Consider the following 27,089-nt stretch of genomic DNA (forward strand, 5'->3'; position numbering starts at 1 on the left):
ACCATCTCCCTGGGTGATTGCTTCAGATGGCACCCTCATTATGATGAGATAGTCTTAGAGAGGGTGCTTATCTAATGATGACACAAAGGGAGCCAGACTAAGCTACAGGCTGTATGAGTAGGGAGGGCTGGGTGGGTCCAAACACTGATCTACAAACACTGTAACAACTACTGCTGCTAGCATGATGTTTCAATGTTGCTACATGCATTTATAACTTGACAGTGTATCAAGCCGTGTTGAAATCAGGCTCTTCAGCAACGGAAAAGCTCATCTAGTTGATTCATGCCTTGTCATTCCTAAGTATTATTAATGTTGACATTTGTTGCCCTGTGGGAATTCAGCTTTGAGCTCCGGCGAAATTGAAGAAAACTAAATGAGTTTCACTAATATTATGTTTCATTATCAGATCATACCCAGGCTCTAAATTTCAAGCACAACCACAACATTTTGTTAGTGTGGACAGAGCGACGTGATAATTTGTGAGCAGGATTTGTGATAACATTGTGCTAGGAGCTCTTTGGTGAATTCCCCGAGCAGTAGACTCAACACGACTGAGTGAACCCGACGCTGAAATATATACGAGGGGGCCAGCTGAGCCGAGAGAGAGCGGGAACAAAAAGATTGCAAATTTACGTGGGACATTAATGTGAATGAACACTCAAGGCTAAGTGAGTCTTATGATTTATGTAAAGTCTATTCAGACGGGGAGCATGTCTCTTCAAACCGAAACATTCAAAGACAGTGAGGTGAACGGGACTGCTTCCAGTCTTAAAGGCACACACCGTCTCACAACGCTAAGAGGCCCAGACGCTGCCACAAGTGCTGACCTCATCCTGCCATTTTCCACCCAATTTCTCCTCTTCTTTCAATTTTTTACATTTCCAGGGCAAGGTTAGACAAAAATGAGCTCTTTGAAGATCGAGCTCAAAGGCGCTTGAATAATCTGACTAAGAGTGAGCGTCATGCTATGAATTTTATATCCACCCAGGGAGAGCAAATCTTCCGAGTGTTAACTTACTTCTGTCATCTAAATTAACTATTCCTTCAGGCGGGCTGAGCCGGCTCCTGCATCACTGATGTGGCATGATGATAAGTTGGCCCTTCTAGGCGTCTGTTTAGGCAGACAACTGAAAATGAGCTGGATTAATAAAGAGATGATTACTTTATGTGTTGTTTGTGCTCGCACCATTAAAATGTCAAATGATTCAAGGCCTTCACTGAACTGCTGGGAATGTATAATCCGATTAAGAGTGTCCAATGTTAACTATATTTCCTTATTTGAATTAAGTGCTATTCAAGATTTCTACAATTGGAAATCATCCATGGAAACAAATATTGAACCTGAGTGCATTAAAAAACGCGACCAGAATGTAAAGCCCAACACACTCCTGTTTTTATCATTTTTACTGTTGTCTGCCGTCAATGTATTTACGTCTGTCATGTCGGAGTTCACTCAAAAATAAATGATTGCCAGCCAGGTTTCACAGACGCTCTAACCCCACTAGGCAACAAGGACACACTGCCAGCTTGTTTTTTTAATCTGAAAGCCTCTCACTCACTCTATCTCCGCTTCTCCTCTCTCTCTCATTTCATCCCAGCATTCTGACGTTAATCCAAATCTGGATTTCCAGATATTAAAAGGCCGTCGGTCATGGCGTGTTTTGGAAAGAGGAAACTGGGGAATTGGGTCTTCCTGTGTGTCTCGATGGAGATAAAAACACAAGGGGATAAAGCAGCGACAGGACGAAGAACAAAGAAAGACTCATTCTGCTGGTAATGATTTGGTGGAACAAACTGGTTCAGCGTTGGCGGTCCAGGATACCAAAAGAACTGGTCATTGCATGAAGGAATGTTGCTTTTTTTTGTAATAAAGCGGTCGGCTCCAGAGCTGGCTTTTTGTATGATTTAAGGTCCTCCTTGTGGGTGTGGAGCATTGGCCACAGAGTGACTAGTGGGAGAACAAAAGATGTACAGCTGCTGAAGTCATAAGACAAACCAGGTGCCAAATGTTGATGTTGGGAAATATCTACAGTACAAATATATCAGCCAAGAGCATCGTACAGGGGAAATAACTGGCTTGCGACAAAGACTCTTGTTCCAATACAACACGTATATAACCACTGCTAGCACATTAACATGTGTGTGTAAATGCATAGGCTTGCATATACCCAAATGCACACAGATTTCACAAGGACATTTGGGGTGGAGTGAAAAGACTGCTCCCATGGGCGACCTGTCAAGAAGAGTGGGAGATGTGTGAGAGATGCAGAGCTGACTGGTCGAGACGACACCAGCTCAGGCTAGAGTGCGATGCGGTGGTCTATATTTATTCTCAGGTCTGCTAAATGAGGTCACTCAGGTGGTCCTGCTGAATACATTCCCCATCTCCATCATGAATCATCTGCTGCTTATTATTCCTGTCCAGCCCAGGGGGGCTCACTTTCATACAGCACGATGGGCTGTGTGTACGTGTGCGTGCACATGCTCCCCTGTCTATGCAAGCTCTCGTGCACGACATCTGCCCAAAGCGCCGAACAAGAGGATAGATACAGCCCATGTGACAGACAGAGAGCAGGTTGTTTAATGAGAAAGTGGATGAGAGGTGACATTCATTGGCTACCTTTCACACACCGCCCCCCTATTCTCAACAGCATTCAGACTTCCACTTAGATGAGCCGAGCAGGGTAGTCACAGTAACCACAGGCAATAATGTCAAAATTTTCACAAAACAATGAAAAAAAATAAAAAGCTAAATACATAAACAGACACTGGCACCATCTGATCACTCACACTTAGCATCAAGGAATAACAGCAGCTCACAGAGCTGTTTCATCCATTTGAGGCAAAGCAGGGAGCTAAACACAGCTGTGTCAGGTGTGTCTGTCTGTATCAAACAGAGCGGCACAACTGAATTGGCTATTTCTCATACCTGCGATATTACTATCTCCATTTTTGTTTACATCCGTGAACCAGACTCGAAGTGGGGGAGAAGGAAAAGAGAGCCTATTTGCACAAAATATTTCACTCCTGAATGAGCACAGAGAGGGTTAGATTAGGTTTATGGGCCTGATTCCAGAGATAACCCTCCCCAGCAGATCTGGCATGCATGCAAGCATGCACGTGAACACACACACACACACACACACACACACACACACACACACACACACACACACACACACACACACACACACACACACACAGTCTTCCACAAACACATACAGAGTGGGGTTGGCAGACTGGAATAATACTGGGGGATCTAGATGTTTGCACTTTGAACCTTTTCTAATCCAGAGTATTAGGACATGGCTAAAGCCTGATTACGGCAGAATGAAATGGATCTAAATAGATGTCCCAGCCCATCAGCCTTCCATTTCTTTGTCCTCGAAATAGAAATGGAAATCAGTAATCAACCTCCAACCCCTCAGTGTCATGTCTCCCACATAGCCTCCTGCACAGGTTTGGCTTTGGCAAAGAAAATTCATTCAGACTTTCATATCATCTCAGATGAATTAGGAGAGCTCGGCTTGGCCAATGTTTTCTCCTCCTGTTTCTTTACAATAATAAAAACTGGCAGACAATATAAAGTAGTCATATCTGTGACACTAGAGCTGCATTTTCAAAATCCAATATTGAATTTATATTAGTATAAATGTGGTTTTGAGTAATGTGCATGGACACAGCTGATTTTCTCATCTTCATGTTTAACAACGGTGCTCTCTTTCATTTGTTTTTTTGCAAAACATCACCTTGTAGTAGCTCTAATATCACTGCGTGCTGCCTGTTCCCAGGAGCCCCTCTGTGCGTGTACGGTGAGCAGGTAGCAGCATTAGTGTCAGGGTTTAACGTGGTTAGCGGCCCACTGCACACAACTGTTGCTCAGCTCACTGCTTCAGTGTACAGCCAGAGGGGGAGCTCCTCTCCTGCGTCCTGATTACACTGCTCCCTCTCTCTCACGCACATACATGCACACACACACACACACACACACACACACACACACACACACACACACACACACACACACACACACACACACACACACACACACACACACACACACACAAACTAACAGACACACAAGCGAATAGCAAGAAGCATGCACTGCTGCGCACACAAATACAAACACACTTAAAAAGGTTGCAAAAAACTACATAGACATGTAAGCATTTGGGCCCACAGCCGCTGACACACACTGAAGCACATACTGTGATGTGCGTGCAAACACACCAACACATTCACACACGTACACACACACACTGGCTGCCTGTGTAGCCAGAAGATCAGGCAGGACTTAAGAGCTCCTCCGGCACCAAAATTACAGGGTACCTCTAAATCCTTCCAGCAGAGAGCACTATGGGATAGAGCAGGGTGGGGGGAGGAAGAGGGGGGGGGGGTGGTGCTATGGATGGGTGAGGGAGGGAGGTGAAGTGCAGAGGTGTGTGTGTAGGGGTGAGGTGTTTAAAGAGGGGTTGGAAAGGAGTGCAGGGTGAGTTGGGGAAAGGAGGGGGGGGTGCAGGAGAGGAAGCAGGAGATTCCTTTTTTTTGAAGACGGGAGAGTGTGTGAGCTGGGGAGGAGTGTGACTTGATCTGTCTGAAGTGGAGTTTCATGCAAGTCTATGTGTGTGTGTGTGTGTGTGTGTGTTTTCAGTGTGTGCGAGTTTGTGTATGTGTGTGTTGGGCACTGGATGGGGTGACTGTGCGTGCATGCATATGTTGGTGAGGGAATATGGAAGGAGGTGATGAAGTGAGGAGTTGAGACAAGGAGGAGGAGAGTTCAGTTTGGAGAGAAGAAGAAGTGGGAGGTGATCTCTCTCTGTGAAGCAGAAGAAGCATATGCGTGTGTGCGTCTACGTGTGTGTGTGTGTGTGTGTGTGTGTGTGTGTGTGTGTGTGTGTGTGTGTGTGTGTGTGTGTGTGTGTGTGTGTGTGTGTGTGTGTGTGCATGAGCGCATGTCTGCCAGCTTGCTTCTGCCTCACTAACACTCACTTTTTCTCTTGCATGCTCCCTTGAGTGTCTCGGTGTGTGTATTTGGCCTCTGTGCAAATGAGCATCCCCTTGCGGAGCTGTGTGTGTGTTAGTGCATTTATGTGTATTTAAGCGTGTGTGCATGCTGGGATAGATATGTGCATGAGCATAAATTTCTGCTTCTGCATAAAAATGTTTAAGTGTCATGGAATATATGAGTTTTCCTTCATAACTTTGGTGTTTTATGTGTGTGTGTGGATGTGTGTGGTCTTGGCCACATCAGTCAAGTCCGTCCCAGATTATGGAGCCAAAGGTTGGGCATTATGGACTTTCGTGTCCAGCACAACTGGGCTTGTGCTTCAAGTCTACCTATGACAGCTTTTAACCTCTGCAGAGGACCTGTCAGCACCTCCCAAAGTGTCTGTGTGTGCGTGTGAGAGTGTGTCTGAACAAGCCACATAGACTACAGAGACACAGAGAGCTTCTGCATCATTTAGCCATGGGTGTCTTTGTGTCACCTCTCCGGTGAATCCAGCGGGGCAGAGCTTTTACACTGCTGCACTTTCCACTCTCCATTTCCCAACTCAGCATGCTTCAAAACCCCCTGCTCCTGAAAACAGCACGAAACTTCCCATTTCATCCCCACACACACGCACACACACACACACACACACACACACACACACACACACACACACACACACACACACACACACACACACACACACACACACACACACACACACACACAAAACATATATTGTCCTATGTGCCAGGCCAGCACAAGGAAACACACAAGACAGGCCGAATTTTCCTTTCACACACCCACGCCAACACACAAACAACCAAAAGTACACACCGGGTGCAGGCCGTCTGTCGGATCAGGAGGAGATAAAGGACGCAGAATAACAGGTGGACCTTGGGGAGCGGAGCAAGTCATCTGTCTCAAATACGAACAGACTGAGCACACTCCAACATGACAGATGCAGACAGACTCATCTAAGAGCACATTGCATCCTCAACCTTTCTCCTGCACTCCTGCCTCTCCCTGCCATCCCCTTCCACACACACACACACACACACACACACACACACACACACACACACACACACACACACACACACACACACACACACACACACACACACACACACACACACACACACACACACACACACACACACACACACACAAGGGCACACACAAAATGATGAAGGGTGCCTGCTCAAAATGTGTGAGCATGCTCCAAAGCCAAAACCCCACATAATCTGACAGGTGTGCACCGAGGGAGTTCAGATCATAGAATTTTGTACCCGGTCGATTGGCACAATAAAACGGAGTAACCTGAGGGAGGGAGACTTACAGCTTATAATACCATAAGCTGTTGCATATAGTATTAAAGTTATGAGAGGCAGCGACAGCAGCCCAGGCATCCAATGATAATTTCATAACCATCCAGCCTGTTAAATTCAAGCGTACCTCGACTCTCACTCTCTCTAATATGGAGCATTTTTAGATATTAGCTTTTCAACTTTACCAGCTATTTCAGCAATAATGTATTCTGTTGTGTGGAGAAGTTGCCAGTAGCCCACACAACCCTCCCTAATGACAGAGTAGCTAATTGGATGTAATGGCTCTTTTCACCGATATCATCGAGCTGCAGCCGCAGAAAACCTCAGCAGTTTTACACAAATCATGTGCAGAGTAAAAACGGGAGAGAACAGCCTGGAGAAGTGGCCTGCAGTAACTCTTTTTGCTTCAATTGACCAGCAGTTGTATACAACTAAAAAGCTCATACTTAACAGAACTATAAAAGGACAAATTTCAGTTAAGGCAGAGAAGACTGTTATTTTTCTTTGTTTGCTGTGAACCTCGCTCCTTATCCATTAGATGATTATTTAAAGAAAACCAAGCTGGCACGGCCCTGGTGGGCACACACACATTAACACTTGAACACACAAGACTAGCAGGTGAACAAACACACTCTGAGAGCTGCACACATAAACAACACACACAACGGAAAAAAAAACACCATGCACACACACATGCATCTGAAATCTGCTCGCAGACAGTGCATCATTTGACTAATAGCAGCTGAAATGTTGCGTGTTCAGAGAAATAAGCAGAAGGCAGAGTGGAAAATAGGTCAGAGAGAAAAGACCAGCATTTCACCTTCCTATTGGTTGGAGCTAAAGGTTAGAAGACATGCAACACATACTAAAGCACACACACGCACACGCACAAGCACTCACACACACACACAAACTCCAAAAGCTAAAGGTTAATATTGTTCATGTGGGAGTTTCTGAGTTACTGTTTATCTCATGCTCAACCAGTGTGTGTGTGTGTGTGTGTGTGTGTGTGTGTGTGTGTGTGTGTGTGTGTGTGTGTGTGTGTGTGTGTGTGTGTGTGTGTGTGTGTGTGTGTGTGCTTAAGGCTTGTTTGTGTGCTTGTGTGTGTAGCTATCAATGAGTACACAGAGTTTCATCCCTGCTTAAGACAGAGGGGGGTTCCACTTTAGTGTTCATTAATCCTTTCATGAACCCAGTGTTTTCCTTATCACAGGTATTAGCTGGCAAGTTGCCCACTCTTCTCAACCAAATGCCCACTAATCCACATCAACAATCAGTCCACATGACTTCCTCCGCTCCTGAAGTTCTGTTCTTTCAGTCTTGTAGCAAACAGCAGCTTTGCCAGTTTTTTTTTGATCCTCCATCGCTTGCCATTCTTCAGTTAGCTGACTGATCACTTCATTCTGCCACTTCAGATGAAAAGCTGCACACCTCAGCCGTATCCTTTGGCCTTGTCTAAGGTTAAGAGCATTCTGGGAGGTTATGCACAAAGAAGTAGAGCACGGTATTCAGTTTTCATTCTCCATTAACTATCATGGAGAGTTGGGGAAGATGCCAAGAGAAACGGTGGACAAAAGAGAGACAACTATCTGTTGACATTATAAAGGGTAAGTGCCCTGAAAGAAGTGGCTGCAAAGGTCGGTTGATAGATTTTATAATACAAAGGTATTATGAGCTCATTCAATGTTTGGGATGGATTACATTCACAAAAAGAGAAGTGGTGAAAACACACTGCATGCATCAGGGATTCTCATCACACCAGCTCATGGCAAGAGGCTGATCTCCCAAAAGTACGTTTATTCAGAATTTACAAGATCTATTTTCTGAAAACGTGTGAAAAAAAATGTGTCTCTGAAGCAATTGATCTCAGAATATTCTCATTCAGTCTAAATGCACAAAGTTCGAACACAAAGCAAGGGTTTTTGGCATCTTTTTTATTGTTTTTAAATTAAATGTTTCCAAGACTGAGACAGGGCTTTGTTAGTCTGTTAAAGGCCTTTGTATTAACCAAGCCTAATGTAATTCCCAGTAGTTATGTTCTCTAACTATGCAACAACATCCACATCAGTGGGTGGTATGGGTATCATCAGGTTACACATGTGTAAACAGCTGACAGATGCACACAGAAGGTCTCTTGGTGAGCTTGTTTCTCAGCAGGGGGCTCATTGAAGTTTTCGTTTTGCTTCATTTGCACTGATAATCACATGAGGTGAACCGTGGTTCACCGCTAAATCCCACCAGATGATAAAACTGATCCTCTGCGTCTTTTCTTTGGCCTTTGTGGCTGTCTACAAGGGTGATATGGAACTCTGGACTCTGGAGAGGAGTCGCCTGCCTCTAGCTGAAGGTCCACGAGCCACAAATCAGCCTGCGCTGCCTGATAAAAGAAGCGCTGGGATGGATCGGAATGTGGTGGGAGATAGTGGTGGCATGTCAAAGGCCAGGAGGCACCAAAAATCTATGCTGACTAAAAAGCTAATCTTGCAGCCCCCACCAACACACGAACATGCACACACACATACACACACACACCTACACACACACACACACACACACACACACACACACACACACACACACACACACACACACACACACACACACACACACACACACACACACACACACACCTCCCCTGAGGGAACCATAACTGAAACCCTGGAACAAGTTAACCAACATGAACATCATTGGACTAAATTTCCTCTGAGAACAACACTGCCTGTGCTGGTGCCTTTAAAAAATGTGTGTGCTTGCAGCAGCCCAGTATGATTCTATGCACATTTATGTAAATGAGTTTTGATGCCTAAGTGTGTGCCCATGTGTGTGATTTCATTTGTGTATGTGTGGAGCTTATACACTGTGTCCATTCATTCTCTGAGGAGAGAGGCACATCATATTCATTGACCTTTTCAATCCGGCCTCCAGAAGAGGGTTGTGACAGCTGAGCCAGCCTTGTGTTCCTCTGCACAATAACACACATCAGAGATGGGAAACAAACAAATAAACAAACATTAACTCTTACCACAGCCTCTGTGCGTGCAATTGCAAATAGGCGATGCAAAATAATTCAATGAGGTATTCTATGGAAAGGGGGGAATGGTGCAGCGATGCAACGTGCAGGGAAAGACAAGCTGAGTGTAGGTGAAAAAAATGCCATCATGGTTAATGAGGCTGCCAGAGCGATGAACAGGTCAGAGAGACACAAAAAGGGAAAGATTTAGTGCTGTAAGTCACTTTTTTCCCCATGTAGATGATTTCTTTTGGATCATGGATTTTCTGGCCAATAACATGCCAGAAAACAATGAAAAATGGTAACCACAATCGCAAGGTTGTTATTCAAAACTTGAATTCTGTCCAACCAGCAGTCCAAAACAAAAAGATGCTCAATTTACAATAATGAAAACAGAAAAGGGCAGAGTGTCCTCACAGTAGAGAGGATGGAGAGGGTGAATGTTTGGAGAGTTTTTGTGCTAGTTAAATGACTGAAAGGAATAACAGACAAATCATTTCAGAGCAGAAGAGATTACAGCGCTGCAGAGAGACAGTAAAGACGGCGAGATGGACAGAAAGAGAGAGAGAGATGTCAGAGACAGAGACAGACAGACAGTGTACTTGTTATTAAAGAGAGAGTCGATGTCAGCCCATCTGTTGTCCGCAAAAGCAAAATCTGCAAGCGGCAGAACAAAGGCGGTGATAGAGAGCAAAAGAGAGAGAGAGAGAGAAAGAGGACAGTGCACATGTGTGTGGGCGTGCGTGTGTCCCTGTGACTGTGTATGTGAGAGTCTGTGTGCCTACAAACCCTGGGGGACTCTCCTGTACCTGCTAACATGGAGGCGAGTGAACAAAGCTGACTGCAGCCAACATGGGACCAGAGTCGGAGCAGTTCAAACTCACACAGACACACACAGACACACACAGACATGAAGATACACAAAGTGGCAGAGGGGAAGACAGATTTATAATAGAAAGAGAGTTGGATGTAGCTGATGTGTAAAAGTACCAAAACTCAGAGCGCAGCTCCAAACCAAAAAGAAGCTTCTGAGGCCATGCAGACTGCAACACAAGAAGCAGCAAAAGAAACACACACTTCTTCCCTTCCTCTGTTATTCGCCAAAACCCCAATCAGAGAGCACAACCGACCACAGAGAAAATGCTGCTGATTACATCCTAATACACACAAAGCCTGCAGCTGACGCACATATACAAACGCACACGCACACACACACTGATTACATCCTCTCTGGTGCTCCTCTCTCCTCATCCCTGGTATCAGTTACACGGTAAAGCCACGTCGATCGAGGATCAGTGTTTTTTGGCGCAGGGCAGTGAAGGAGTTTGGGAGCTTAACCTCTAGTCTGAGAGCGGAGGCAGGGGGGCTGAGGCTCCGGACCCCTGTGCCCCCCAGCACAAATAAACAGCTACAACACAAAAATGTCTGCAGACTCGAAACAATTTCCTGAAGGATCTGTCACTGTGCAGGAGGGATGGGGAGAGGAGGAAGAGGGGGGATCTAAGAAGGAGAGAAAATGGGTGGAATGGCAAGGCGGAGGGGGAGAAAGATTGAGTTGCAGAAGAAAAAAAAAGGGAAAGAGGAACCGAAAGAGAGAGGGAGAAATTGGACCTGTGTGTTTGGGAGGTAAAAATTGTTCCCTCGCTGTCTACGCAATCATCAACTCGATGTGGCGGCCTGAATCCAAACACATCACGCTTTTATTTGAAGACATGGTGCTTTTTTCCAGCATCCATCAATCCATCCATCATGGCATGCTTGCACAAACATTGACAGCACACACATTGACACCCATGGGACCGCTGACTGGAAATATCTAATGCTCAGCTAGGATACAGTGAATTGGATGTGTATGTGCAACAAATACACAATGGATTCAGCTGCTTCCATTACGCGTGCAAATGGGTGCAGAAGGAGGATGGACGTGTGAGAGTGCATTGTGTTTTGTGTGAGCATTTATTTGCATGCTAGTGAGATCTTATGTGTTTATATATATATATATTTGAATTTGCTTATGTGGCTTTGTGCCTATTATGCCTGTGTGTTTGTGCGCACACGCCTCTTGTGTGTTCGTCTGCTTCTGTTGCTGTTTGTGTGCTTGTGGTTGTGCTGGAATGGAACACGGACATTTTGCCACTGAGCTGAATTCACAGAAACGGGCTTGGTCCCGGCCTGCAGAGCAGTATTTAGACTGTGTATTTATGCGTTGGACAACCACAGCAGTCTCTATCACCGCCTCGTGATTCATGTTTGTTTGCTTTGCTCGGCACTGATTCTTTTCCATCAAGAAGCTCCTCTTTATTCTGCTGCTCTCCCAACACGTTTTCCGCAGAAATGTTTCACGCCATCCCCCGGTCAGAGTTTCATCAGCCACCCCTCATCGTAGCTGACCAAGCATTCAGTGGTTTCCATAGCAAGGATGCGACATTAAAACTAACAACCTCTATAATTACCCATCCATATTTCTCCGATGAGTTTGTGTAAACAAGCCCAGGCTCCAGCTCAGGGAGGCGGACTTCTTGGCAGGACCGGGCTGAGGGTGCCAGTGAATGGCTGTCGGAAAACAAAGCCATTTCAGAGTGTGCCTTGGAAAAGAGAAACCACTGTTCTGGAGATGGTGAAGAGGGAGAGCGAGCTCCTTCTGAGAGACAGAGAGCTGTGATTTGAGCTTAGCTTTTGGCTGGAGAAGAAAGACACTGAGAATATGTGTTGTTGGCAAAGCAGAGGGCAAACAACCTCAGACATCTCAGATGGAAAAGGAAATGTGCTTTTCCAGAGTGTTTTAGATTATGGGTTGTCTTTGTTTTATCTTGCACTTATGCTTTTTTACACAGAAATGCAGCATTGTCCGGTTCAATTTGCCTTATGGACAATGATGCTCCTCTCCTTGTGTCCTACATTTACTTTTCCTAATCACCATGGACTCCACTCCAGACATGCATCCCTCCAGGAGTCTAAAGATGTCTCCTCTCCCTCTGCCTGAAGCTATTAAAGGGTTGCAAAACCACAGAGATGGTGTCCGTATTTAGGATGGGATTAAAAAAACAGGGAAGCTACTTTCAGCGACTAAAAGTCGTTCATAGAGAAAAGAGTCAGATGGCAATTGAGTTTGTGTCAGCTCAGAGAGGAAAAGAGTACAACTAACAGCGCTGTTGTTTCCCAGAGTTAGCTCTGTGGTCTCTTCGCGGTCTGTGTGCTGAAAGGAGATCTAAGATATCAGTTAACAAAAATGAGTTGAGCACAGACTTCCCGCTGCACCTTCACACACACACACAACTTAGCAGAATAATGAAAGAAGAAAGGAATGGTTGGAGGAGTGGTAGCGAGGGATAACATAGCAAGAGGGCTCACACGCAGGATAAAATATTCTAATAAGATAAGCATGGAGCACAGCCGAGGAGGGATGAGTGTCTGCATTTGAAGATGCACGGAGCGGACTAATTGAGATGAATACATGAATATATCAGCTTCATCTAACAGCGACGGGTTCAGCTCGTATCCAATGGTTACCATTCACTTGTACAGCCACGTGAGCAGCCCTCCCTCTAAAAGAAAGTCCTCATGCCCCCCCCCCCCCCCTCCCCCCCCCTCCGCCACCCACACCCAAACAGCCCCCTCCACTCTAAACAAACTCCTCTGTAATAAACGAAAGGCAATAACCAGCGACAATAACGCTGTGCCTGCTAACCCTCGCTGAATGAAATATCCAAAGGAGAAGTAGCGGAGGCAGCCTGGATAGATTTGCAAAGCAAGCAGAAAGTCATATATTACACTGGCACTCTAATAAACACTGGGGCTGTATTCCCTCACAGGGGGGTTAAATCTCCTTATCCCAGGCCATGCTGCTCCACCAGTGCTAACCTGACCTGTTAGCAGGGATGACTTTGAAAATGGAATCCTTTAAGGCTTACTGCTTAAAACTCTAATCTGCAACATCAATGACAGCCAGCCCACCATGATTTTCTATATGAATCAAATCTTAGAGCATCGTGATATTTTACATTACTCATTGAAATCTTATCATATTGTGGAACCAAAAGTAAAAGCATTAGATTCAAATTTTAAGGTCTGAATGACATAATCAACAAGTATCCTCGAGAACAAGAATCCAAACTGATTTTTCTCTAACCAATTGAAGAGTTTATATATTTCTCCTGTTTCAAGAAATATTTCTATCAAAACAAATGACTGTTTGTGATTTTCAAATGATTGTCAGAGTCTGCACTGTTCTGAGTATGCACAAAACAATTTGTCCTTTGTTCTTTTCTGCTAACATGTATTTGGGGGAGTCCACAAATCTTTGCAGTGTCTCTTGCTTGTAATTAAATATTTCAGAGTGAGTTTGCTGAGGGAGGTTACCAGATGTTAACAGTTATCGTTTCTCAACAAAAATTCATTTAATTGCGAGTTAGAAATGTGTGAGTTATTTGGCTCCCTCTGATCTGACAATCAAAATGCCTTTGTCTTTTTTCATACACGCGGCACTGACAAATGCAACCGCCTCTTTTCCAAATAGCTGTGATTTGATTATGGTAATTTTATGTTAACTCAAGAAGATGACATTTAACACTTTTTTCTACTCAGATTGCTGTTATTACACTGCAAAAAAATGTAGTGTGCACCTGCAATTGTTTATATTTCTGAGACTGTATTTAAGCCTCATTTGTGTGTGTTTAATGTTCCTGCTCTAACTTGCATTATTAATATGAGTACCTACAGGAGCGCGCATGTGCACATATGTTGGAGTCTTTACATCCTCTCAAATGTAGGGCAGGCAGGGATCTTGTGATCCGATGCAGCCGGGCCAGGGATTTCAACCTTGACCCTCAACTCTCCCAAGGGCAAATAGAAGAAGTAAAGCAGAAGTAGACTGTATATAATGCATACCAGCCAACAGAGGAGGATTCCTTTGGGGGGTATCTGGATGTATGGGTGTGTAATGTGTAGGTTGGTGAGCAAATCACAGCTACACAGAGGAGAGCCCACGCAAAGGAGCATGAATGTTAGAAATATACAGCATGCCTCCAAACCCTAATCCTGTCAGGTGAGAGCCTGCAGGAAGATCATCCCACAGACGCACATGTAGTTTGTCAGATATGCGCTTTGTTTCTTAAAGACCGTGTCAGCACCCTTGTTATAACGAGTAAAGAAATAATAAGAGTTTTTCTATTACCACTATATCCTCTAATAACAATCAGCCGCTGTGTTTTCAGGCTGAAAAAATGGAGGGGTGGGATTGGATTTACCTGCAAAGTCAAATAAACTAGGCGAGAAGAATGAAAACAACCTTGCTGTTTGCTGTGAGTGGGCATTATATGTGTCACTGAGGCAATCTTCTGGAGGTGAGATAGCAGTGCGCTCCACTGCAGCAGTATTCTGGTGGGGAAGTCGGTGTGTGTCAGAGACCGATGGTACACTGAGATGGAGAGTGACAGCTGTCAGTAGGGATCAGGCTTACCCTGCCCACTACACAGGAAATCAAGGCAGAAGACGAGTGCATGACGACAGGCTGTGTCTGTTTACTGCCTCATGGCCTTATACCCTTATATAGGACAGTGACTCTCTGACCCAACTAACCACTGAAAACATATCACCGAGCAGTCATGGTACATTATTTCAATAAGGAGCAGGAGAGTAAATGGAGGGACTTTTTGGGCTCCACTGGGAACGTATAAAGACTGTCTGTATGTCTATGCGAGTCTGGGGGGGGTTATGTATGCTTGTCCCCTCTCTCTCTCTCCCCGCTCTGTTGCTCATTTTCTCCATTATATTTCTTCAGACTTAAAAGCCTCCTGTCTAAAATCACTTCTCTCCTGACTCTAACCCCTAAACACAGCGTGGCCATTTTTCTTCACAAACAGCTCATTCCATATCCTGTGTTTAGACAACACAATGAAATACAACCAGTTTGTTCACTCATACACCAGAGGGGTTGAAAGCTGTATACATATGTGTGTGTTTGTGTGTGTGTGTACATAGGGGGTGGGGGGTGCTGATGGACAGCACAGGCTGGTGCTGGCCTGTGGTTTAGATCAGTACAGGGTTATCATTACGGAGCCCCTGCTGTGTTTCCGCGACCCCTCGTCCATGAGTTTTGACCTTTAACCCCCTCACGACTCCTGTCAGTGCTCGGCTTGGATAGACGGGACCGTGTGGACGGGCTCCCCTGCGGTGACACCGAGGCACACACAAATATATACGCACACATGCACCATTTGTTGCTTACTTTACCCCACACCTTTTGTTGCTTATTCTACCCCATGGATGGAGCAGAAGTAAGAAGCGGGGGAGGGGTGGGGGTGATCAAGGAAAAGACAAACAGAGCAAAGAGACGGAGTGGGAGACCTAGGGTGGACAGGAAAAAGACTGCAGGAAGATTCAGTGGAATGTCCACTCCCTATGCATCTTCTTCTCGTCTCAAACCACTGCCGTCACGTTTGACCGTTAATCAGGGTAGATAAGCTGGGTCTTTATAGGCCGAGCAGATTTACACCGCTCTGCTGGCCGGCTGGACCGCATTCCCAGCAGAGACGGTGGGATAACGCACTCACATCTTCTAGGCGGGGATAAGCTGGCCTAAAGGGGCCTCAGCGCACACACACAAACACACATATGTGGAGTCTACTGTACAAGACAAGCAGGAAAAGTGTGTTAGAGCAGGTGCAAGCTGTCCCTCTCTTGCTCTCCAAAGAAAACACACATATATTAAAAGCGCATGCAGAAACCAAGCATGGTCATTATCTTAATGATAGATGAAGTGTGTCATGGTGTATGCGCAGGCTGCAGAGGAATAAATAACTCCAGCTCTTCCTGTTTCAAAGGACAACAACATTAACATAATACCAAGACAAATACTACAGCCGATTACTGCTGACATGAGAACGTTACAGTATACCAGCCTAATGATGATCCACATTCAGGCCGGATTCTGCATGTCTCGCCTTCTTTGTGAGGGATTTAGTTATGAGTTCACAGACTGAAACAGTATAGAGCGAGTGAAAAGTATTTTTAACACTTAAGAACAAACATCAGCAAGAGTGCTGTATGAAGAAATTCAACCTAATGTTAAGGAGATGTTTTCCCCTTGATGTTGGTTCACACTTTAGTCATGCATGCCCACGCACATGTCACTAATAGAGTTAGTTAAAATATTTATGATGTAATCAGGAGACAATATGTGGAGCAGCAGCGCTAACAACCAGCTAGGAAAAACTTGGAGCAGACGCACAAACTGCCCAAGGTGTTCTCTAAAGACATGTGGGCGTAATAAAGCTCAAAGAAATATGTCTTTAAGTCCACATGATGTGTAGCCACAGGAGTGCCCCCCCTCTAAAACTGTCGCTTGATAACATCACAGGCTTCATGCTTCCCTGCATTCTCTGTCTTTGAGGGAGAGTTCACAAATATCGATTGAACTGCTACAGATCAAAAGAAAAACATATGTGAGATTTAATTAAGCATGGATTTTTTCCTTCAGAGGGGGATGATATGAAAAAGCTATTTTTACTGTAAGAACAAAATATAGCTTGGGTTTCTTCACATAAAAAGAGATTTCACTTTTTATCAAGCGTTTAAAAACTTCAAGAGACCTTAAAATAAGTGGTTCAAATAACACCTAAAATATTCAGGAACAAAATAATAAGATTAATGTGATAACTGTGAAAATGGATCGATTTAGGATGGTTAAATATCTTGGATTACTTTGTATCATGCTTTCCCGACAAACCTCAATTAATTCACCGGAGATGATTTGTGGTGTCTTTATTCCTTGGTTCCCACAGAGACTTGATTGATTCCTCCCCTTGCCAGAACTTCTCTGGTCTGGCAAAGCATGCTCGTCGCATGTTAGCTTAGACAATGTCTTTCTAATGTCACAGTCATCTCTGATCATTTCACTGATTCAATAAGGAATCAATTACAGATATGGCAAAGCACCCAACTGTCAGTATCCTCAGACCAGATCAACCGCAACACATGTTATGATTTTAGAAAACTGCTCAAGTTGATCCAGGAAATGTAGGAAATGACTAGCTAAAGGGAAATTTAGATAAGGCCTAAATAACACTGCCTTTTGAATTAAGAGATTATGTGCTACTGAGCTCACAAGATGGAGTAACAGACTCTCGATCGTCTCATCCCACCAGATTAAACATTGCTCGGGTATTCCTACTTCTGACTTGATTTATGAGGCTGGTGTTGTTGTAACATAATTTCTTGCAGTCAACAAATCATCTTCAAAGACCAAAACCAACAAACATTATTTCTCACCATTTACTAAACTCCCTGTCATGTCAGTGCAACTTCCAAGTGCATGTGTTCCTTTTAAAGACCTTAATGTATAAAGGCAAGTTTCTGTTAGCATTCTAAATCACTAAACATCATGGTGGAGGATTTTAGCATTACTTGTCATTTATTTGGAGAGCATGGAACTTCAGATTTATGGTACCAGATATCAGCACAGAAAAGAACAACAGAGGAAAACAGCCCAGAAGCAGAAAGGCAATTTAATATTCACAAGAGCTGAATGAAAAAGATGTTGACCAAATTGAAAAATTCAGACACAAAGCAACCACATAACTTAACACGGTATGGTTCCCTTGTCTAACTCTACCATCAAATGTTCATTTCAATGTGATTTATAACACATAAGTAGGCTGATGTTTTAACTACACTGTTGACTTCTCAGTTTAATGGTTAAGGTAATGTACTGTCTTTATGCAACACTTTTTCTAACCTTCTGACCACTCAAAGCACTTTTACACCACATGTGACATTTATCCATTCACACCACAGTCATACACTGATGGCAGAGGATGTTATGCAAAGTGCCCATCAGTAGTGACTCATTCTGGACACATGTAGTCAAACTCCACTATGTCCACTAGGCCACCAGGAACAAGGGTCACTTTGGCATGTGGACAAACCTACAAACAACTCTACCACCGAGCCACAGCTGACCAAATAGTAATGTCATACCTTTGTCATGGAAGTGCTAACACCATGGAATCAGTCACTGTCTTGTGTTAACTTATTTACTTTTGAAGTCATTAGGCTGGTACCAAGAGACAACATCTCTCCGCTTTACATCAGGGTCCTGCTGTCAGGGTTCCAATATGCTGTAACCACCCACTCACTAAACCTTTTCCCTCAGTCTTTACAATTTGGATATTGATTTCCTAACAACTGGAAATTTGATTGAAACATCAATAGCTCAAGATGATTTCGGTTTTGGATTAACAAACATTTGTTAATGTGTTGATACTTTTAGAGCATATTTAAGGCTACCAGATATATATTTTCAATTTACTCAAGAAAGAAAAGATTCAGCTATAAATCATAATAAGAAAGTATGTAACATTGTGTATCACTAATGTGACTGGTAATGTCACAGAAGAATAAGTTAAATTATGCTAGTAGGATCAGGGCATTGTTGTCTTACATAGGACTTGTCATTCATAACATACCAAATGCCAACAATCCTTCTTTACACGAACAATACAGCCCCCAGAGGATTTCAACTAAACTGTTGCCGTGTAATTAATGATGCCTCATGGCAACATTTATGGTGTTGTGATGATCACATGCTTGTATTATGCATGCAGCATTACACAGCAGTGTCCTACGGGGGGAGGGGTTAGAGATTTGACACTTTATTTAACAACAGGTTGTTTGGAAAAAAAGTGTTTCCCTGCTGACCAACCAGAAAATGTGTCATAATGAGCTCTGTTTCAAAACGTGTGACTTCACAATTTACAATTGTGCTCCAGGGTTTATAAATCTACAACAGAGCTCATTTTTGCTGCAACAATTGACCATGTTGGCTGCTTTGCAGGTTAACTCTTGAAAGATACACTTGTGAAATTATAATTTTAGCTTTGATTGTATTTGTTCTGTCGTGACATACAACAACACATTAATATGGCCTTTCTCAAAGAAAGTTTAGGAGTTTAAAAGCCTATCAGGGTATGTCAAAGTGCCACTTTGTTATTGAAGTAAAACTTTAAGATTTCATTTTTATTATAAAAAAGACTAAATTTAAAAATAACAATACATGATATCCTCAAAAGGTGTTTAACACACTCATATAATCAGGCTGTGGGGATTTGCAGCAAAGGAGTTATAAATCCCTGGTAAGCTCCACCATCCTTCCAGGTCCCCATATAAAACAGCTATGTTGATATACAATGTCTTGTCATGCTTTAAGAGAAACTGTCTCCTATATATTTTTCAGGCTGCGCTGGTGTCTGAACTCCTGAGACTTCAGCAGAGACACCAAATCCCATCTGAGGTGACTGCTGAAGAAGACATGACCAGCTTGGTTTTGGAGGAAAGCAAAAATAAGCTGAGGGAACAGTGAGTATCTGAGACACTACATATAAAAGGGTTCTCTACTATATCATTAACTCTGCTCATGTCATGTCTAATACTTCTCTAATGATTAAGGAAGCGACAGTAATGAGAAGGCTGGTTTCGTGTCTATTTGAAGGCTTTGAAAGTTTCAAATGGAGAGACTGAACTAAGAAATGGTCAAGCCTATACTTGTAAGAAAATAATCTTAAGACCACTAAGATTATTTTTTAGTAAATTATTACAGTTTCACTTTTATTTCTTCTGAATGTGCAACAATTACATTCAATGTGAAAATATGAAATATTGCAGGTTAACAACAGAATGTATACCAGCTTCCTGCGAGCTCCATAAACTGTGCTGCAGCTGTCTGCTCCATCTCCAGGTTGGATTCACAGTGAGCAAAAACAGGCCCATTAAGATTTGAAGCTCATTGCTATTTACTCTTGTTGTACGTCTAGTCATGGACTGGAGCTGTCAGCACCTCTGCTCTCTGCTGCGAGAGCTGTGCTCTCAAGCTGATAGTCTAATTCCATACACATAAAGATGATGGGCTTGGAGAGGAGGGGACAGCTTTTTTCCCCTGGTTTATTATGAAGCCCTGGCTGGACAGAAGGGAGACCAGGTTTACTGTCTAGAACAACTGCTTTGTTCCTGGAGTGAGCTATTAAGAAAATATTTTTAAGAGACAAAACATCCCTTGTCCTGTGTAACATCTTAAGACCATGTAAAAAATATTATTTACAAGAAACTCTTTCACTAGGGTTTAGCTCTTGCAAAGATTAATGTAAAGTCTGGGCCTGGCACCCCTATTAACTGCTGCACTACAAAATGTTTTATCCTTAGATACTTTTCAATACCATGGGTAATTAAAACAATACGATATCTATAATTTTTACATTCCAAAGTATTTAAAAGCCCAGTGGTTATGAACCAAAAAATATTACTGCCGCATTTTACACGAAAAGCTGCCACAAGCAGAAAAGAGAGCAGGAGTGAGAGAGAGCAAGCAGCAGTGGTCCTCTCAACTTCTAGATAAGTAAAGAGAAAGGGCACACTGTTAAAGAATATGCAGTCAAGTAAATAATTAAGATGTTTCTTCTGATTGTTTCTCAGTTTCTCTCAAGAACTTATAACACCTCCACACCTCCATACAAATGATCTAGGTTGTGCAGGATTTTCTTTTTCGAAGTCATGCTTTGTCTCTCAGCTCTGCCCTCTGTCACAGCCACTACACTGCTAACTGTCTTCAATCACATGACATCAAATACTGATGCTTTGGTAAGTTTTATGTCGCAGACAGAGAAACAGAGGAGAGAGGCAGCAATGTCACCTGGGCATGATATGTTTTGTATTAGCCCCAACCTGTTGACTGTGAGTCCAAAACCACTGTGTAATGACTGAGGACAAGGTCAATGATTTGCTGTGGTATTGAAACAGTTATGGTTATCATTTGATTTATTTGCATAGTGCCAAAGTTCAGAGTTCTGGTATTGTGACAACCCTACACTAACTCTCTGAGGATGCAAATAGTTTCACTTCAACTGCATGACTATGAGGCACTTTGATGTTTTTTGTAACAAGGTCAGATTTAATATGAAGGGACAACATTTTGCTCAAAAGATTAAAACAAATTGGCTATTCTTAATTCATGTAAACTCTATTTGCCTGTGCTGTACACTAAGATGGTTTTCTTTAACACAACAATAGAGTGAATTTCCCAACTTATTCCCAGCTGACCTGCTTCTGACTCGAAGATTCTTTTAGTGTTTTAAAATTGTATTTAAGGATAGTAGAACTTGGCTGTAGTAGGTTTTCACCTTGTACCACACTTCCTTTCTAAATGCCAGCTACCACAGTGCAATAAGCAAAGCGCATCACCCCCAGTTGTTCCTATGGAGCCGCTGCAGCAGCCATTAATATACAGTTTTGCTAGGAAACTCCCAAGTGTGACTGTGGGTAACTGAGTGTGAAGCAGGCATTATTACTCAGATTGTTCAGCCAGGCTTCTCTGGTTAAATGAAGGTTAGAGAGCTAAATATGAACAATAAATCATCCTTTATGACAGACTTACAGGTGATGTAGTAGTTGACATTTCTCTTGAACTCCAGGCCCATGTAGTTTGGGCTGAACTCCTGGAATTTGATGGTGAACTTGATGTCCTTCTCTGGTTTGTTACAGTTGACCAGGACATTAGGATCCAGGACTGTACTACAGCTCTCCGCCTGCTCCCTCTTCACCAGATACAGCTTGTAGAATTCATAATCTCTGCCATGGTCTGCTTTTGGACAAATGATGTCCAATTTGTCCCCGATGTCCGGGTAGATCACCAGGCCTTTTCCAGGCAGAAACCTGAGGGGGGAAAAAAGACACACTGTTACTAACACTTGATAAAGTTAGTCTGGAAAAGCACCCACATTATTCAAAAACAGTTTACACAGTCTTAATACTTTGAGCTATAAGAGTTATGGGTTTAGATTTGTCTGGCATGGGCTTTAGGCAAAGCGTAGTTAATTTGGCCCCACTAAAAACACTACATGTAGCAGCTTGACAGTGTTCAGCGTTAGTCGACAGACCGTTTCACACAAATCCTCTAAAGTTTCTTTTCATTCTTGGATCTGAATCAAAGCATACCGAAAGAGTGCAAGGAGGGAAACAAAATGGCCAAACACAAAATGGCTGCCGCAGAAACAGCAAGAGATAGGATTACATCCAAAGTATGCCACAGATTATTTTTTCATATTTTTGAGTTCCATATAAGTCTTGTTTCTCAACTTAATACCTCTCTGCTCCTACTTCAGAAGGCTCGGTTTTTGGAAGAAAACATTTCTCGGGGGTCAACCGGGGGGTTAAGGCTTCCGGGTTCATCTTCCCTCTGCCATGATCATCTAGTCGGGGATTAAGATAATCCATCTGGCCTTACTGTACCTCTCCACCTCGCTCTCTGCTGCCAGCTCAATCAGATCAGCGCTTGTTCTCTTTTATTCACAAAAGGTGGAAAACAGGAGGAGACCCACTGTGTGTGTGTAAGTGTGTGTGAAAAGAGGGGGCGGGGGTGCACTGAGTACTTGCAGTGTGTTTGGGCAGTGGTGTGTATGTTTATGCTCGTCTGCATGTGTGTGTATGTGTGTGAGTCGGTCAGCAAAATGGGCTGAGGTTGCGGTCTGATGGGGGGGCAGACGGGCTGAATCATTGTTCTGGACTTGTTTGAGGCTTAAAATGTCAACATGGTTCAGCTCTGCTGTCCCAGTTAGCCAAGCATTAACCCAGACAGCCGGACTGACCACGGGTGTGTTTATGTACTTGTGTGTATGTGTGTGTGTGTGTCGTGGTCGCAGACAGTGAGCACAGCAGCGGGGCTATCTGCTAGATCTGTCCATGCCAGCGGATTTAAGCAGGATTTAGCAGCGCGCAATGCATTTGTTGTTCTTTCTGATCCCTTACGTTTTAACAAGACATTAGGGGCCGGGCCCCTCTCTGTCTCTCTGTCTCTCCCTTCTTTTTCTCTCAGAGAGTAATCTCACCTTATCTACAGCCCCTGATTTCATCATCACACACATCATTTCACCACTAAATAACTGGCTCTTCAGACAGGCCCGGGGAAGGGAGGACTGTGATGCCTCCTGTAAGAGACTGATAGAGGAGTGTGTGAGCGTAGGGGGGGGATTACGATCACCATCCCTCCTCATCTGATGTTAAACACTGGCTAACGGCCAGCCATTGTAAGAAACGATCATTTAAAAAGTCCCATTTTCTGAAGAAATACCCCCCATGAAAATGAACATGATTGGATTAAGGCCTTTTCAACATTCATGGCCATTCTTCTTTGGCAGGGACATTACCAAATAAATGACTTCATTCACAAAAGAGATAAATGCAACATGAAATTTGCAAAACGGTCAAAATCCCATCCGTCAGGCCCCCATTTTTCCCCCTAATATGATGTCATGAAAGCAAGTGTGGATAGGATCTGTAATACCAGGCTTGGGAGCGGGTGAGACGTTATTTCCACGCTATTGTCTGATGATCATGAGGGTGAGGAGGGAGCTGGGGGTGAGAGGCGGGGTTGCGCTAATTCAAGGGCTGATAAGAGCGAGAACGCGGGGTATCCTTTGTCCCAGCCTCCCTAACAATTTGCTGCTTTTCAGGAGCAACACTCTGCATGTGCCTCAAATGTGTGTGTGTGAGGGTCTGCTTTTATAGGCGTACATATGTTTTCATGAATCCACTTGTGTGTGTGTGTGTGTGTGTGTGTGTGTGTGTGTGTGTGTGTGTGTGTGTGTGTGTGTGTGTGCGTGTGTGTGCGTGCGTGTGTGTGCGTGTGTGTGCATGTGTGTGCGTGTGTGTGCACACTATATCAGGGTACACGTGCGTGTGTCTATGAAGACACAGACACAATCAGTCTCTAATTGGATCTACAAGATGCATCAGTGAGGCATAAACAAGTTTCCATGGCAACATTAGGCTTTGTTGCTGACCACCCCCTCCTCCTCTCCACCTTCTCTCCATTCCTCCCTCTCCCCCCCAATCTCAGCCCCCTCTATTTCAGCTCCCCAATCTCATTCCCTCTAGCTTTATCCTTCCCTGTCATTCACCTCCTCAACATTTCCCTCATTCGGTTTTCTCTAACCCGCCTCCCCCTCTCTCCCCCCTTCTCTCTCCACACAAGAAAAAAACACCTACAGAAAAACAAGCATCAAACATGAGAGGGGGGAAAGAAATACCAGGCAAACATCACAATTAGACCTTGATGTGCTTCGCTCTACAAGTAGGTGTTCTCTGTTTATTTGCGGGGTAATTGTTGGCAACTTTTTTTCAAATGTTTTCTTTCCAAAGTGTTAAAAACTACTTTCATAACCCCTCGCTCAAAGAAAACATTGAGCCTTACACCCCCAATTCTCGTTTTACAGCCTATTTAATCCATTATCAAAGCGAACCGCAACAATTTAGATGAATAATTAAGATTTCTAAAATCATAATATCTTAATATCCCTGAAGGATTTAATCACAAGCCGGCCCCTGTCATTGATTCAATTTTCCGAGCAGGCCTCCTACTTGGCGGTTAGATAGCTATCCTAAGTGAATTCTCTGCTTCTGTTTCCCAGCCTTTGTTAACTGTCTGCTATAATGAGGCTCTGGCTGCTGTGGAGGTCTGGAAGCGCCATCGCAGATGGGAAAGAAGCAACATAAAAGAAATAGGGCAGCAATTAGTGTTTAGCCCAGTTTAAAAGCCCTCCACTTGGCAAGCTGCAGCCCAGCTCCAGTCCAGGATGTGAAACTAAACTGGTGGGTTGGGACTTTGTCTCCCGTTTGTCTCTCTGTTGGCTTAATCAGCGCCACTCCGGTGCTACACACAGCCACGCAATGGAGAGGAGGAGACGAGTGACTGAAGATTATTGTACTTTTGAGAAGGTCGAAAGGGAAAAGGGGGGGAAAGGAGAGGTTGAATTGCGTCTTTCATTCATGTTGTCTGGAGACCTGTTGATGAAAGAAGTTTGAGTGCACAGAGGAAGAGCCGTGCAGATACAAACGATGTTTCTGGGAAATGACCCTGAACGGGTGAGCGCCTTTATTCCCCACATGTCAAACGAGGTGGATCTCCCCAAACCAAACAAAATAAAGAGAATCATTTTCAAAACAACCAAATGAGGTTGGTTTTGTTTCATCTGGATGGCTCCTCAGCGCGCTCAATCCTGTAAAGAGCTTATACAAACAGGACTCGGCTACAGCACAGCAGAGAGAGAACAGAAAACAACGAAGTGGAGGAAAAGAGAGGAGAGAGGAGAACCCCCTCCTCTCTCTTTTTACATTCCACTGGTGAATATGAGCACATGATCTCACATATGCTACCGCCCCCCCCACCTCCCCATACACATACACACACATGGATGTGAGAGCACACAAAAGCACTGTGGGGTGCATCCTGGACCTTCCCAGCACAACTTCCCAGCCACCCCTATTCAGGCGCCCTGCCCTCACCGACTTTCATATAAAACGCCGCCTACACTCAGACCCACTCAAAGCCCCTTACAGAGCCTCAAACCAGCCCTTCCCCCCGTGCTCTCCACCCCCGTCCAGTCAACTCAGGCCTCTGCCCCGAGTATAGCACTGGCAGGCAGCCTCGGCCGCTGAATGAAAGGACCCAAGACACAGGAACTGTGAGAGAAAGAGGCAGAAACAGCTCATATCAACAGAATGCTGTCAAATTGATTTGTTCCTCCTGAGCAGCAGCATGAACATGCCATACATATGAATTAAAATCAATTATCCAGGACTACATTCACAGGGCGATCCATCTCTGCATGCCGAAAGACCAGACGCAGGTATACTTCGGACTATATTTCCACCTGTTTCTGCAGCAAAACACTCAATCCTTCTCTTTCTCTCTGGCCTTTAAAGCTCATAAGTGCATCACCCATAAACAAACAGACACTCAACGCACAATCATCACCGCAACAGGTACTCTATTCCCCCTGCTCTCTGCATGGTAATTATCACACCAGGAAAACTGTTTCCTCACCAATTATCATTTTTGTCTTACATTATGCATAAAACCTGTGTGGACACTTCTCCCTTTCATTACTGATGACACTTTCCATGCAGCACCCCTTTACAGCTGTTTCTACCAATATTCCATATGATGGGTTTTATGGCTGCTCTGGAAATATTACTGTAAGTCACCCACATGACAGCATTACAGTTAAGTCTGTAAAGAGCACAAAGGCGTGTTATGCAAAGAGCATTGTCGTTGAGCCGTTGGGTAATATATATAATGGTGGGGATTTACCGCCGAATCACTGGCCTGAGGCAGTCTACGTTTTGTGTAATCACAGGGTACAAATGCATCCTGTTCTTATTCAAGCCAATCGATATTAAATAATTGTTTGCTTGCAGGAACTGTTTCAGCCTTAAACCGCTTTCAGATCCATCAAGATAGAGCCGCATGCTGGCTCGGACTCACAATGGAAACATTCAAGCTGCAGCTTCTGAAATGGCTTCCCTCTTGATGTGTGGTTGAGATCCTCTGAGAGATGTTGACACAGTATGATCATTTCGTTCTTGGGAGAAATGCACATATCATCAAACTGTCAGTGTGTTTGCTCGACTCCAGAGATATTCGCCACATTTATGATGCTGTGGGGGTCACGTGAGGTGTTGACTATTTGACAAACAGATCCGAAACTAGTTTGACCAGTATTCCTGCAGAGGATTAAGAGACGCTATGGGAAGTGAAGTGGGTCATAGTAGCCCGGGGCTTGACCCGTGTGCTTGTATACATAGCTGGCTTCTGTCAGGCTGTCGCAGGGGAAGATGTTCTTAGGAAGGCCTGACTGTAAACACTCACACATAAACACACGCCCCGCAGTGTACACAAAACGATTTCCTCACATGTCAAACACGGTAAACAAGT

The 27,089-nt window shown here is 44.0% G+C and overlaps 1 protein-coding gene across 2 annotated transcripts in view; it reads right to left on the reverse strand.

The window, feature by feature from the left end:
- Positions 1–27,089, reverse strand: part of efnb1 (ephrin-B1) — a 60,700-nt gene that overhangs the window by 13,955 nt on the left and 19,656 nt on the right. For both annotated transcript variants that reach the window (XM_034690724.1, XM_034690723.1), the window contains one exon: positions 21,753–22,030. In XM_034690724.1, the coding sequence (XP_034546615.1) occupies positions 21,753–22,030 (278 nt within the window). The remainder of the gene's footprint in view (positions 1–21,752; positions 22,031–27,089) is intronic.

This window comes from Notolabrus celidotus, chromosome 8, assembly GCF_009762535.1.
Source record: "Notolabrus celidotus isolate fNotCel1 chromosome 8, fNotCel1.pri, whole genome shotgun sequence".
Classification (NCBI taxonomy): Eukaryota; Metazoa; Chordata; class Actinopteri; order Labriformes; family Labridae; genus Notolabrus; species Notolabrus celidotus.